Source organism: Manis pentadactyla, chromosome 15 (genome assembly GCF_030020395.1).
Source record: "Manis pentadactyla isolate mManPen7 chromosome 15, mManPen7.hap1, whole genome shotgun sequence".
Classification (NCBI taxonomy): Eukaryota; Metazoa; Chordata; class Mammalia; order Pholidota; family Manidae; genus Manis; species Manis pentadactyla.
Window position 1 is genome coordinate 2330442 of NC_080033.1, and position 13746 is coordinate 2344187.

General features: G+C 47.2%; 1 protein-coding gene across 5 annotated transcripts in view; it reads left to right on the forward strand.

The window, feature by feature from the left end:
- Nucleotides 1-2270: 2270 nt before the first annotated feature.
- ZC3H4 (zinc finger CCCH-type containing 4) overlaps nt 2271-13746 on the forward strand; it is a 43415-nt gene continuing 31939 nt past the window's right edge. For 2 of the 5 annotated variants that reach the window (XM_036885336.2, XM_036885340.2), the window contains exon 1: nt 3140-3277. In XM_036885336.2, the coding sequence (XP_036741231.2) occupies nt 3264-3277 (14 nt within the window). In that variant the 5' untranslated portion in view covers nt 3140-3263. The other 3 variants (XM_036885337.2, XM_036885339.2, XM_036885338.2) reach the window with 3 other exon arrangements.

Below are 13746 nucleotides of genomic sequence, written 5' to 3' on the forward strand. Positions count from 1 at the left end.
TACAGCTGGGTCCAGGCAGGATATGAGAAATAGTGGGAAAAGAAGGCTGGAATTAGGCTGGAAAGTTTGGTACAAAATTGGCTAATATCTTTCAGGGTTGTCTGTCCTGCCAGACAGAAATAATTTGACACTCGAGAACGTTCTATAACTTTACCAAGTCTAGACCAATTAAATAGTAAGTCAAAGTTGCATCTAGACTGTCAGTAGGGCTTGGCAGATAATGTTAGACAAATGAGCTAGTATGACACTGAAAAAGCATGGAGAAATCTTGCCTCGTGAGATTCATCGATCTTTTCATTTTCCTCATTACTTAAAAGCAGATGACCCTCTAGAATTGTGGAAAGGTCTGTTGAACCTGCAGAGATGGTGCCAGCCGGAGGTCACACCTTGAAAGGACATGGTGCTATTCTAGACATGGTCTATGGTCTCAACTAGTGGTTTCATCCATTAACTAGAGCACTTGGGGTTCAGAAATCAAAATAAGAATGGGAATGACACCTTTCACAAGTACACATAATGACCCATTTACAGTATTTTTCCATTCCATTCTTACAATCCTGCTCACCTAGCTCTTTGTGTGTTAAAGAAAACTTTTTTGGACTATTTAGTTATGAGCACATGCCAACATTTAATTACAGTCATGCACACAAGGAATAAAGATTTCTTTAGGCCAATTAAAAGATTTACTTTTGGTAGGGACATTTTATAGGAGAAGAGAATCACTAAATAATCATCATTAAACTAGAGATTAGATCCGGAAAGAAAAGATGCTATGGTGAAAGACCAGGAGATTCTTGACAGGAAGTCAGCTGTCAACTGAAGTGCTTCTATCCTCCCAGGATGAGATTTATCCACAAATCTTTAGAAAATGGCTTAAGTATTTTATCAGGAATGCTAAATTTCTTCCTGTAGGAAGTTGTAAATTACCCTTACAAAAAGCTTGTGCCCCAGACCAGGTTTAGGATACTTTTTTATTTTATAGGAGGATTAATATACCAGAAGGTGACCGGGCACCTCTGCCTCCAGATTTCTCTCTCATGACACATGAGTTTTCTCTCTGTTTCTGGAATCTAAATGGTCCTTGCCTTGGAGGGTCTGAAATAAGCTGTTTTCTCTGACTGGAACTTTCTCTTCTCCTTCATGTGCAGTTTACACAACCCAGTCCTCCCCACTTCCTCCTTCCACCTCCCAGCATACTAGGAGCCCACTTTTATTCTTTAAATTCCAGCTTGTTTTCCCCAGAGCATTATCAATTTTTAAGCTCCATTAAAACAGAACTCTATTCCCATCCCTTATGGGACTTCGCACTGTACAAGGAGCTCATAAAAAGATTGAAAGATCCAGGAGGCAATGGGATGCCAGTTCTGGTTAAAAATCTCGCCGCGCTCTTTGTGGCTGATACTATGATGTTGAATCAATTACAACATCAAGATTAGTCTGCATCCGTTAAATGGGAATAATGGTAGCTTCCCTTCGTATAGTTGTGAGACTCAAAGGTTTTCAATTTCATATTTGTACTTTTTGAGTTGGGTAAGTTACTTCCACATCGAGCATTTATTGAGTTTTCCATGTACCACCACCCTTAAGGTTCTTAAACTCCCCCAAAGCAGTAGAAAGGCCCGTCCCTTCGCACCGCCCAAGGATGACGTCACCGATCGAGGTCTAATGACGTAATCTCCGGCATGCTGGGCTCTATTCACCCCGTCTCCGGAAACCTACAACTCACGGCACCGGCCTCCAGCTTTCGGTTATTTTTTTCCTTTCTGAAGCCCGAATTCCTTTCCTCCAATTCTCCCACCTAACACTTTCACCTCTTCCCGCCTTCACTCAAGCTAGCCACTTTCAGCTCTCCCCGCTTGCTCTCGAATTCCTCAATGCGTTTGCTCTTTAATCGCCTCCCTAAATCCGCCTTTCAGCATTTTCCGTCTAAATCGCATTATCCGCGAACGGCTTCTTTCGGCTATTTCCGCCTCTTGGCCCCCGGCGACCCCGCCTTCGGTTGCTTTCCGAACATCTGTTCCTCGGCTTTTCCCAGTCCCGATCCAGTTCGGCTGTTTCCGGCTCGGCACCGCCTCCTCTAAGTCCCACCACCGCTTTCGGCTCTTTCCGCCTCCCCGAAGTCTCCCGCTCAGCTACTCTCGGTTTTTTCCGCCCTTCCCTCGGGCTCATTCTCTCCATTCGGCTCTTTCCGCCGCCCTTCGGGAGAGCGGTCTGGGAAAAAAAAATCTCTCCTCCCCGTGACGCGGCCTCCGCCTCCCAGTTCCCCCTCCCACCTCGCCCTTCCTCCTTTCTCGGTCTCTAGGCTCGTCAGGGCCATGCCGCCATTTTGTGTGAATTTCTGACTGCGGCGGGTGCCGGACAGCCGGGCACCTAAGGCGGGCAAACGGACAGTCGGCCCGTCTCCGCGGCCCGTTTCTTCTCTTCCTAAAATCCTTTTTTTTTTTTTAACCCCGCCCCTCGCTCGCTCTCCTCTCCCTCCCCCTCGCTTGCTCCATCGCGCGCGGCTCGCGCTAATTACACCCAACCACCCACCAGTGTCCGTGTCCCCCGGGTCTCCCAACCCACGGGCCCGGGTATGTGTGTGTGTGTGTGTGTTGGGGGGCTCACGTCCCGATGAGGGCTCCGCGCCCGTGAGCGAGTGACCCCAAGGGAGGGGCTGAGAAGAAAGCAGGCGGCGAGCCGCCCGTCGTGGCCTAGGCCGCGCGGCCTACGCGGAGGTCGGCGCAGAGGTGATTCCGAAACCTAAAAAATATATACCCATTCCTGTCAGGAGCCCTCAGAGCTGAAGTGTGCCCCTCCCGCCACGCCCAAGCAGTCCTTTTTCGTGCATTAACATCCCCTCCCCCCCCAAAGGAACGATGGAGGCCGCGCCCGGGACCCCCCCGCCGCCGCCATCAGAGTCGCCGCCGCCGCCATCGCCGCCGCCGCCATCATCGCCTTCGCCTACTCCGTGTTCCCCCGACGCCTGCCAGGCCACCCCGCACCTCCTCCACCACCGCCTCCCGCTCCCTGACGACAGGTCAGGCCCCCGGCCCGGCCGGGGCTGCGTCCCCGGGGGGAGGAGGAGGAGGAGGAAGGGGGCGGCCGCCATGTTGGGCCGGGCCGCGGAGGAGGAGGAGGAGGAGGAGGAAGGGCGGGGTCGGTGGGTGTCTCTCGCTCGCTCGCTCTTTCTCGCTTGCTTTCTCTCCTGGCCTCATGCGTTTCCCCCCCCTCGCGGTGCTCGCCCGCTCTCCCTCGCTCTCGCTCTGTCTTTTTTGGGCGCCATGCTGAGGGGAAGGTGAGGAGGCGCCCCCCGGACCCCCGCGCCCGCCCTGGGGAGGGGGCGCCGACTTGGGGGGCGCTGCGGAGGCCCACGGGGGTCCTGGCTGCCCCAGCGCCCGGAGCGGGCAGCCACGGGCCCGCCTGCCCGTTGCCTGGCTTCGGGGAAAGGGATGGGGGAGGGGCTCCCGGACGCTTTTGGGGGATATCGAGCAACAGCCCCACTCCTAGGGGTTTGGAGTTGGGGGTCTCCCAGCCCCCGGCAGTATCCTTTCTCCTGGGGGAGGTGTGCCCTGCCCTACTTGGAGAGGTATCCCAGCTTTCTTAGGAGGCAGGAAGTGGGGGTTCGTTCAGCCCTCCTAATGGGGGGTCCTTTGGGTGGGGGCTCTTGCACTTTTTTTTTTGGCGGGAGGTGTTTCCTAGCTATTCCCTAGAGGGCAAAATTGGTGGAGGAATCTCAAGCCCCTTTGATGGGAGCCCCTGCCTCTTTTGGGGGAGAAGACCCCCCATGTTTTCCTTAAACGGGGGTGTCCTTGTTTTCTTAGGTGATGCGGATATTTTTTGGTGGGGGAGGGCGTGTGAGCTTCGGTTTCCCTGCTTTGGAGGGGAAAGGAAGTTAGCCTGTTGGTCCCCTCTTTCTCATGGGGTTCTCTCTTTCGGGCTAAAATGGGGTGCCATCCCTTCCGGGAGAGAAAATGAGATTTCCTTGTGTTTGGCAGGGGGCGAAAGGGAGCGCCCCTTCCTTGCCCTTATTAAGTGCGAAATGGGCTCTCCCCACGCCCTTCTCTGGAGGGTGATAAGCCCCAACAGCGCGCTTCAGGGCGAGGTTGGGGCCCCGGTTTCCCCTGCTCCAGCAGAAGATTGGGGAGCAGGGTTCGCCCACCCTTCCTTGGTGGGACAGAGGAAGAGGTTGCTGGAGAGTGGATTTGGAAATGGGAGGAGGGTTTCAGCCGGCAGGAAGGCGAGTCTTGGAGGGAGTGGGGGTTGGGAGGGGAAGAGAACGCGCTGGACAGATGGCTGCCCCGCCGCCGCCCGGCCTGGGAGTCGCTGCGGACCCTCCCCTAGACTGGGGTTTTTGCCAGGGCTGCCCTGCCAGGCACCACGGCCTCTTCTCCCCACTCCCACCTCCCCTTTTCCCTTTCTCCTTCACAGACCATACTTTGCCTTTTAAAAGAAATGCCACCCACATTCAGAGACACAAGTGCAGCAGTTTGGTGAGCTTTTACAAAAAATTTTTTTTGTTTTGTTCTGTTTTGTTCTAATTAAATGTGTCGTCCTGGGAATCGCAGCCCATCGCAGCCCGACTCCAGTTCAAGGAAATAAACAGATTAGCAAAGGTCTGTTCGCTAAGCCCACGTTGGGCTTCCGGGCCCCCTCTTGGGGGCAGATGCATTACTCAGAGGTGCTTTACACGCTTTATTCGACCTCTAAGGAGTTCTCTTATGTCAGAAGTGTATGTCTTAACAATGGGTTGGGATGGTAAGTAGCCTCTTTTATTGAGTAATTCAATTATCTCCCTCTTTTTGACCCTTTCCTGCCTGCCTGCCTCCTCGCATTTTAGACCGAAGTGATGCTTGAGAGTGAATTTATCTGTTCGAATCAGGATTCTAATCCCTGTTGAGCCCTTTTAGACTTGCACATCCTTTCAGTGTTTAATTTATTAAGCTTGATGTACACAGTTTTCTCAAAAAAAAAAGTGTTACTGTAACATGACAAAAACCTATGTAAAATGCCCATATATTTTCAAGCCCTAGGTATCCTCCTTTCCATTTCAGTCCATTGCTTTGTCTCCAGCCTTCATCTTTGAAGAAAGTGGATACTTCAAGTCCATTTGTAGGAGACAAGGTTACCGAATTTGGTTTATAATAATTTGCATTCAAATTAATGTTCTCCCTCTCCTCTGCCCCCACCCCACAGAAAAGATTGTGGGTCAAGTAGATCCAATTTTCTCATTTTACTTCAGTGTCTCTTACGGTGATGGACGTTTAAATTAAGCAAGTCATTTGTAAAGTACTGTTTAAGCACCAAATCTGTAAAGTGTGTCAAGCCCCAAATCTCTCCGTCTCCACTGTTCTTTGTTCAGAAGCACATGCCTGACGGTGAAAAGTTGATGCAAACGTGTTACACGCCCAGTCATGGTGGAGAGAACACTTCCTCCAGCACCCAGTTCCCCCTCTCCTACACATACAAGGAAAAAACAGCAACAGAAATGACTTGCAGAACCAAACACTGTACTTCTAATGTGTTTTACAAGCATAAGTTCTTCCGTTAAAAGACAAACACTTTGAAGCTCCGTTTTTCCCTCTTGCCAACTTTTGGTCCCTGACATACTTTGTTAGATTAAACTTTTTAACACACAACCCTCTTTCCCTCCAAAAGATCCTGTTTCCTTTTTTCCATTCTTAGAAAAAAAGTTCACTCACAGTCAGATGAGGAAATACATATACTGCAATTCAGTGAGCCACTTGTTCTTCCCCAGCATGGCCACAACTGCTGTGAAGCGGTGATCTTAGGTATGTAACATCAATAGTGGGAGGAAGAATGTTCACACAGTACAGTATCCTGCAAAAAATGTCTGAAGCACCAACTGAACACACTCCAGTGCGCAGAGTCAGCTGAAAACGCATTGCATTTATTTGAAGTTTTCCCATCCTTTGTGGAATTCCTCCTCCAGGAGACAAGCGCAGAAACTGGATGCTAACGGATGAACCTTCCAAGTGCCCAGGGCTACTGAGTTTGTGGAAGGATGCTTATTTCACTTCCCTTTTACAATCAAGTGTTAAGGAAATGGGATTTCTTTTGTAAGTGAAAATTTTAGCATTCATTCATTGAATTTTAAAATATTTCCCCAAACATTTAAAAAGCATTCAGGCATATCAACGCAAGAGTTTGTTTTTTTGTTGTTGTTTTTCTGAAAGGAATCTAGTCCATGAAATCCAAAAAGCCCCAGTGATTAATGTCAAACTCTGTTTTGGTTGTGTTTGTTTTTGAAATGTCACAGTACTGCCTTTTTCCCCCCAAACTGATGTACCAGTTATTAGCGAAAATTCAAATTAATGGATGTTGCAAACAGCAAAAAAAAGGGTGTCACTCAGAATCCCTGATTTAACAGCAACTCTTACACTCTTGTAAATCTTTAAAATGTTAGTCTGGAGAGGTTTAATCTGAAAGCAAATAAAAATCTCCCAGTGGAAACAATACTAGTTGTGCCCATAAAAACATGGGTATTCTTATCATAAAGCCCCTTCACTTTTTATTCCCCTCGAATTTGCTCTTCAAAAGAAGAAAATATGATTCCCCAAAAGGGCTCTCAGATTCAGTGTCCTATCTCCCGGATAGGGTTTCAGTTTGCTCTGAAGGTTTAAATTTTTGATTGTTGACGAGCCAGAATTTTTTTTAAGTAGAGCTAGTCTAGCTCTTTTTTCAAAGTCACTACCATGCTTTTCCCTGGCCAGGAAGGCTGATCCCAGGGGATCAAGAGAAATGCACCTGTGGAAATGGCTTTCCTAGCAGTTGACTGCCTGGCAATGGCAAGCTGGAGATGAATGGTTGACTCTTTGAGTTTGTATGTTTCCATCCAGTTGATGTAGGTTATTTCATATTGGACTGGCTTAGTATTTTATCATTTAATAATGCCTCCACCTCTGCTCCTTTCTCTTAGATCTTTTCCCATCCCTGATAGGGGAGAAATGGCTATCTCAGGCTTGCCTTATTCACTTCCGTTATGTTTCTGTGGCTGTCACATCCCTGGAACCATCTTGTATAGGCCAGATCCAGTTACAGTAAATATTCTCTGGTGAAAATAACCAGTAAAACTATATCCAAGCCTCTGTGCATAGCTTTAGGTCAAAATATATTCCAGAGAACTTAAGTTTGGTCCCCATGGTCAGTATTTTCTCATACCAGAGCGGCTGGTTCTGACCCAGGTTAAGAGGTTGAGTGACAGAAGAAAATAATCAGAACAAATAGTAAGTGAAATGGCCAAGTTTCTAAATGAGCAAGAGCTTGCCTCTACCTTAGCAACATACCTACTGACGCAATAGGAGGAAGGAGGATAGTGTCTGAGATTTCTGGCAGGTGCTATTTAAAGTTGGTTCAAGGACCTGCTAGGAGCACTCTGCTCCTTGGAGGAAGCAAACCTGTCAGGATAAATGGTTTGAGGCCGGTTTCTCAATTAAAACCTAGTGGAAAGAGTGGAAAAGCTGCCTCTTTATCTGGGGAACATTTATAAAGTTCACCTGGACAAGTTGAGGTAAAATATTGTTTGAGGGGAGCCAGGTTTTATGGAATTTGGCTTTCCAAATTTATCAGCCTAGTCTTGGCTGTTGAGGGCCTTTCTTGCTTCTGGAAATTAATGAAGATTCAATCTTGAAGACTGTGAGAGGTTTTTTGCATTGATTTTGTTATGTTGGTTTACATGGGCAGTTTTGAGAAAAAAATGCAGACATGGCTTTTTGGTTGGTGTGGACTTCGTGGCATCCCAGCATTGGAATAATTCCTTAGCTGAACGTGGGATACTTGGAGTGTAGTTTGCATCTCCTGGTCAGGTTGCTGTGGATGGAGGATCTCTCTCTCTCTCTCTCTTTCTCTCTCTGTGTGTGTGTGTCTATGTGTGTGTATAATCTTGTATTTTTTTGTCATTTGTATCTGAATCGGTGACTCAGCTCCCTATTTGTAAGGCAAGTGCTGACATCTTTTGAACATCGGAGGTGGCAACGGTATGAAGGAGCAGTGTGGGCTTCGGAAGGTGATAACATTGCGTTCAGAACTGGCCTTCCTTGCGGTGGTCTGTGGGTACTGAGGATAAGGCCCCATTTCTCAAGGTCATTGCAGTTAAATGGGTGTATGCAGGGCACTCACACAATGCCTGGCATTCAGTGAATCTTGTCTTTTTTTTTTTTTAATCTTCCTGCTGTCCCTATTAGAGAAAAAATTTAAATAGTACTTACACTTTGGTGTGTAAGCAAATAAAAATACCATCTATGTTTTTGAAGTTAGTCAATTTATCTTAGGTTTCTGGTCAGCTTATTTGATTGCAAGGAGTCGATTGAGATTGAAAGTTAAGTGGAAGCCATCTTAAGGCGTTTCTTGTTTGCCCAGTGTCGTCGTCGGAGATGCTGGCACAGTCATGCTGTCTTGAACTATGCTACCTTCTCGTGGTCATTTTTTGCAGTTAGGATTTGAGTCAGTACTGCATCTTGGTAACCCTCTTGGGAACTTGGGAAGCAGGTTGCTAGCACCTCACCCACTGCTAACTAGTCACATCACCTTAAGCGAGTCTGTTATTTCCAGAGTCTCTGAGAAAAGAGCAAGGTCTGTCCTGGCTCCAAGATGCTTCTACCCCGTGGTCATTTGGCTGAGTCAGTTAGTTTTGTTCATAAACTGCTAGGCTTGTCTTCTGCTTTCCTTGGAGCAGAAAAGTCAGAGTGTGCAAGGAGCCTTTTCTCCTGAGAACTTGATTTAGAGTTGGGCAGAGGCTGGTACCACCATAACCAGGTCTCGTATTTCTTTCCCAGCTACTGGCCCAGGTAAGGGGTCTCTGCTGCCCCTGCAGCTTCCAGTACCTGACTGCAGAGCAGATACCTTAAAAATGAACTGTGAGGTTAGGCTATGTGGCTTGGTTACAGGCAGATCAAGCAGGGAAACCTTGGCTCAGCAGCTAACTGGGCACCTGGCTCCCTTGTCCCGGTTGTTCCTCGTGGGCAGTCCCAGAAACCATGAATTCCAGAGCTCTAAGTTAATGCAGCTTGGGCTTGGCTTGTTCCCTTTGCTCCAATGTTGGCCTGCTTCTGGTAGAGAGATGGAGTGGGATGGTGGATGGCCCTGGATGCAAGGGTCAGGCCCACCCGACTTGGTGTTTTTCGACTCCTCAGTCAGTCTCCTCTTCCCGAAGGTGTGACTTGTGCAGTGCCATGTGAAGGTCAGAGATCACCTTCCAGGGGCCTTCTGAGTGCTCCTCATGTGATAGCTCTCCCCAACCCTATGCTGAGAAACTGAAACGGGAAGCCACTTGTCCAAGGTCAGAGCTGGTGAGCGTGGAGGCCGAGTTAGAACCCAGGCAGCCTGTGCCCAGACTCGAGTTCTGTACCCATATACTGTCCTAGATCTGGATGACATTGTTCATACTGCAGCATGCATCCATTGGTAGGATGTGAAGTCCATTTATGGATTTGTCTGCAGCATTTGAAAAACAGTTGGAAGAGGATAAGAAAAAGCAGAGCACAAGAAAGGTTAAATGTAGCTTCGTGAAACTTGCTGGAGAGAAATATTAGAGGAGGAGATGTGGCTTACAGTCAAAGTTTGAAAGCCCCTGAATGTAGGGCAAGAGTGGACAAATATAGCTCTCAGGTCAAAACTAGCCCACCTGGCCTTTTTAGTGTAAGTAAAGTTTTATTGGAACACAGCCACACCCATTGGCTTGTATCATCTGTGGCTGCTTTTGCACTAAACAGCAGAGCTGAGTGGTTGGGATGGAGACTGGCCCACAAAGCCTAAAATATTTACTATTTGGGCCTTGAAGGAAAAAGCTTGGCCCCTGCACTGGTATGATGTGCCTTGTGCCGGCACAGCAGCTGTCATTTTTGTCCTGGTGAGGGTAGTGGGAGAAGATGGTGGGAATGTGGGTATTCCCCTTAAAGGTGGCCCTAGAGAGGGGGGCTGTTCTGCCGCCACTGTGATCTGCTGTACCTATTGTTCCTGTGTTCCTCTCCTTCCAGTGGATGTGGAGGCCCAAGCCTTTGAACCTTTAAATTGAAGGGATTTTCATTCATTAGAAGTAACTGGAGACTTCTTGAAGCCCGTGTGAAAGTGAATTGAAGCTAACACATCCTGGCTATGGCCAGACCCAAGGGAACTGGGCCCAACCCCAAGTGTCACTTGGCTAAATGTCCATTGCAGGTGGCTTGGGTTTATTGCCCTCCTCATTTTCCTAACAGATACAGGGCTTAGTTTTCCTTGGGATTCTAGGCACTGCTATTGCATGGGACACCAGAGCAGTCTGGGAACCACAACCTCTTGGCAACAGAGGCATGCTGCATCCCTGGGGGGTTTGACTGGTGGCCACTTTCATCTGCTCCGTTGATGGCACAGATCATGTATGGGTTCCTGTCAGTCACCCTCTGGCCTATCAGGAAACCTTCAGCACTCGGTGAATGAGGTTTTGACTAAAAACAACCCCTCAATAACCTCATCAGGTTGCGAAAGATCAAGCTGCTGCCCAGGAAATGGTCTGGTGTCATTTGATAAATTGACAAAGAGGGTGTGGCTTGCTGAGATGCCTGTGCTTTTGTGTAGAATACACCCCAAGCACCCACCCAGTCTGTGCCTGGTCATGTACTGGGCCCTTGGAAACTCAGTGGTGACTGCCAGCCTCTTCTCTGACCTCCAAGAGCCCACCATTGACTGGAAGTTAACAAATAGTTGTATACAGATACCTCAGTTCTCAAGAGGTTCTTCAGTGATGTATGAATAAGAAATCTTAAGAGTCCTACCTAGTCCAGGTCTCTCTCAAGAAGGAAATAAGATTTTTCTTAGTTGAATGTATGTTGAGTGGAACCAAATTGATTCCTCTGACAAAATTATAAACAAGGTTAAGTCTTAGTTCAGAAGTTAAATGATTAGCTTTTCCTTCTTGGAGTAACAGGGATCGGCCCTCCTTGGATGCAAACCTGCATCTTTCCATTGTTAAGCAATCTGAAACATGGTTGGTGTGAGGAGTCAGTTAAACCACTCTGTTGCTGAGAATCAAATTTCAGAGGTTCATCTGACAGGAAAAACTTGGATCAGAGAGATACCTTTATCAAGAACACGGGCTGTTTCCAGAGTGAGGAAGAATAACTACTCAGGCAAACAGCACTTTAGACTGGCTTCCTTCCTCTAGCAGGCCATGTTTTTTCTTGCTCAGTTTGTTTGAAGCTGTATAGAAACGTTCTGCCCAAGGTGTGTGTGCTTGGACAAACCCAGCATGGATGCCGCACACTTGGGGTGAAGCAGTCCTTTTTTTTTTTTTTGAAGAACATTATGTTTACTAGGCTTTCCCCTTCACCAAGTCCCCCCCACAAACCCCATTACAGTCACTGTCCATCAGCGTAGTAAGATGTTGTAGAATCACTACTTGTCTTCTCTGTGTTGCACAGCCCCCCCCTTTCCCCCACCCCCTACATTATACATGCCAATCATAATACCCCCTTTTGAAGCAGTCCTTTTAGTGTTGGACTTTGGTTCTCCTTCCCTTGGATTTGAATTGCTTTCTGTCCATCTTGGGCTAAGTCCCAACTAGAATAAGCCCCATTTGGCTTTTCGCTAGAATTCCTTGTGCCTTTCTGTGCACCTCTTATTTTCTTAACTGTCCAATATCTTTGGCCAGATTTTTGAATTTCCAGTCACCTTCATTTGATGTTAGGACTGTGTTAGCCACCTGTTTTTGCATAGTGATAAATTTTACTCTTAAGCATTTATTTTGGGCCAGGTTGGTGCTAAACACTTAATTTACATGGTCTCGGGGAATTCTTACAAGAATTCCATCCATCCTGGAGGTTCCATCACTACCTTCAGGTCACAGCTGAAACAGGTATACCAGTGTTTAAGGAACTCCCTCATGTCTTAGTACTACTTCACTTTGGCATTTCTTGGAATACAGTTTCATTTAATCTGTTTTCTGTTTTTTCCAGCTCAGTTATAAATTTGAGGGCGGAATTTGTTTTGTCACTTGGCAGTCTAGTAAATTACTCTTTTTCAGATAATCTCTAATTATTTCAAGGGTAAAGGTCAAGAGCTGGGCCTGGAATCAGAAAGTTCTGGGCTCAGGTTCTAGACTGTCGCTGCTTCTGTGACCCTGTGGGCAAATTTCTTCCCATCTCTGAGTCTTGGTTTGCCTGTCTATAACATGGGGTATGAATGAATCACTACCTTACAGATTGTTACTGGGTTTCAGTGAGAGACAAGTAGAAGTGGCCTAGCGAACTCAGCAGTGTAGTGCCCGGTGTGCAAGTTGCTCCTACAGAATGTTCATCATGATTACTTCCTATTGCTCTTGGACCTTTTAAGACCCTGAGGTACACAGGCAGGTGTTGTAGTTGAGGAAACCAGGTCAGAGAGCTGACGCCTTGGCGAGGGGTGGTGGAGGCCCCCCAAACCTGGAATCCACCTCTCTGTGGGAAGTTAACTTATTAAGGACCTTGACAATCTCTCTGCTTTGCTGAAGTTGTCCCCACTCGGAACAACTTTTTAACTGTATATTATGGAAATTTTCTAACATATTAAAGAAAAAATAGTATCATATGCCCTCATATACCCATCACCCGGTATCAACAATTACATACCCTTTGCCATTTTTGCTTCATCTTACTACCTCTCTCACCTCCCTTGCTTATTTTAACATCGATTCCAGATCTCATTTCATCCGTAAATTCTTCAGTATGAATCTCTTAAAGTTTTTTTTTATTTAACATAATCACAAAACCATATTCCTGCCAACAAAATTAATAATAATTAATGAATATCTCAAATACCCAATTTGGGCTCAGATTTCTCCAGTGTTCCCCACATTGACTTGCGGCAATAGATGTCACAACCAGGTCCTGGCTCTGGGTGGGCTGGCCCACTCAGGTTGAAGTGAGGGCTTTGGAGTGCTAGTGGTCAGGCTTCTCTTCTCTTGGGATTGGTTTGTGCTTGTGGCTCAGGTGGTGTCCATGATGTGGGTGCGTTACCCTGGAAATGGTGCCGTGTCACAGAGCCGGTTTTGACCACACCTGAGAATGTTGAAGGAAAGGGAGACACAGAGCTCTTGATTTCTAGTGGATGAACCTAGGTAGTAAGGACACTGAAAAACATGGGCAAGACCCAGAGGTTTATATCAAGAATTTCCTGCCTCTGAAAATACCTCAGTGAGGTTCCTCCACCCCCGTGGCTGCTTCACCACATCCAAAATTGAGGGAAGGTCTTGGGCCGTCCTCAGGCACGAGCCCTGAGCCAGTTTCTTAAAGGAAAGACTGTGTGCCTTTACTTGTAAACAGCTGTCCTGCAGGGTCGGATTTGGGGAACCTGGACTTTTCTGCATTTAGGCCTGTCCTTAAACTTTTGAAGAGGCCAAGCTGCCTTGTAATTTTTGTAATTTTGTTCCTAGTTAATGGGTCATTCAGAGCCTACCCAGGCAATTTGCTGAGAGTTCAGGCAGCTAATGATCATGACCCTGACCTTCACATTAATCTAGCTGCCTCTTGTCAAGGACTTTCATGATCTTCAGGTAACAACTACTGTTGATGAGTTTCCATCATTTTTTTTTTTTGCCCCCCTCCTCTTTTTTTTTTCTCCTGAAAAAAGGTAGGTGCACAAACCCAGGCCCCTTTCAGCTTCCATCTGGTGCTCCTGTTTAGAGACTTTCTGTGGTGCCAAGCTTCGTTTCTGTAAAGAGCATTTGTCCCTTCTTGGGGCCAGCTCTCCCTCCTGTCAGCCTTTCCCTCCTATCAGCCACTTAGTTGGTTACTTTCT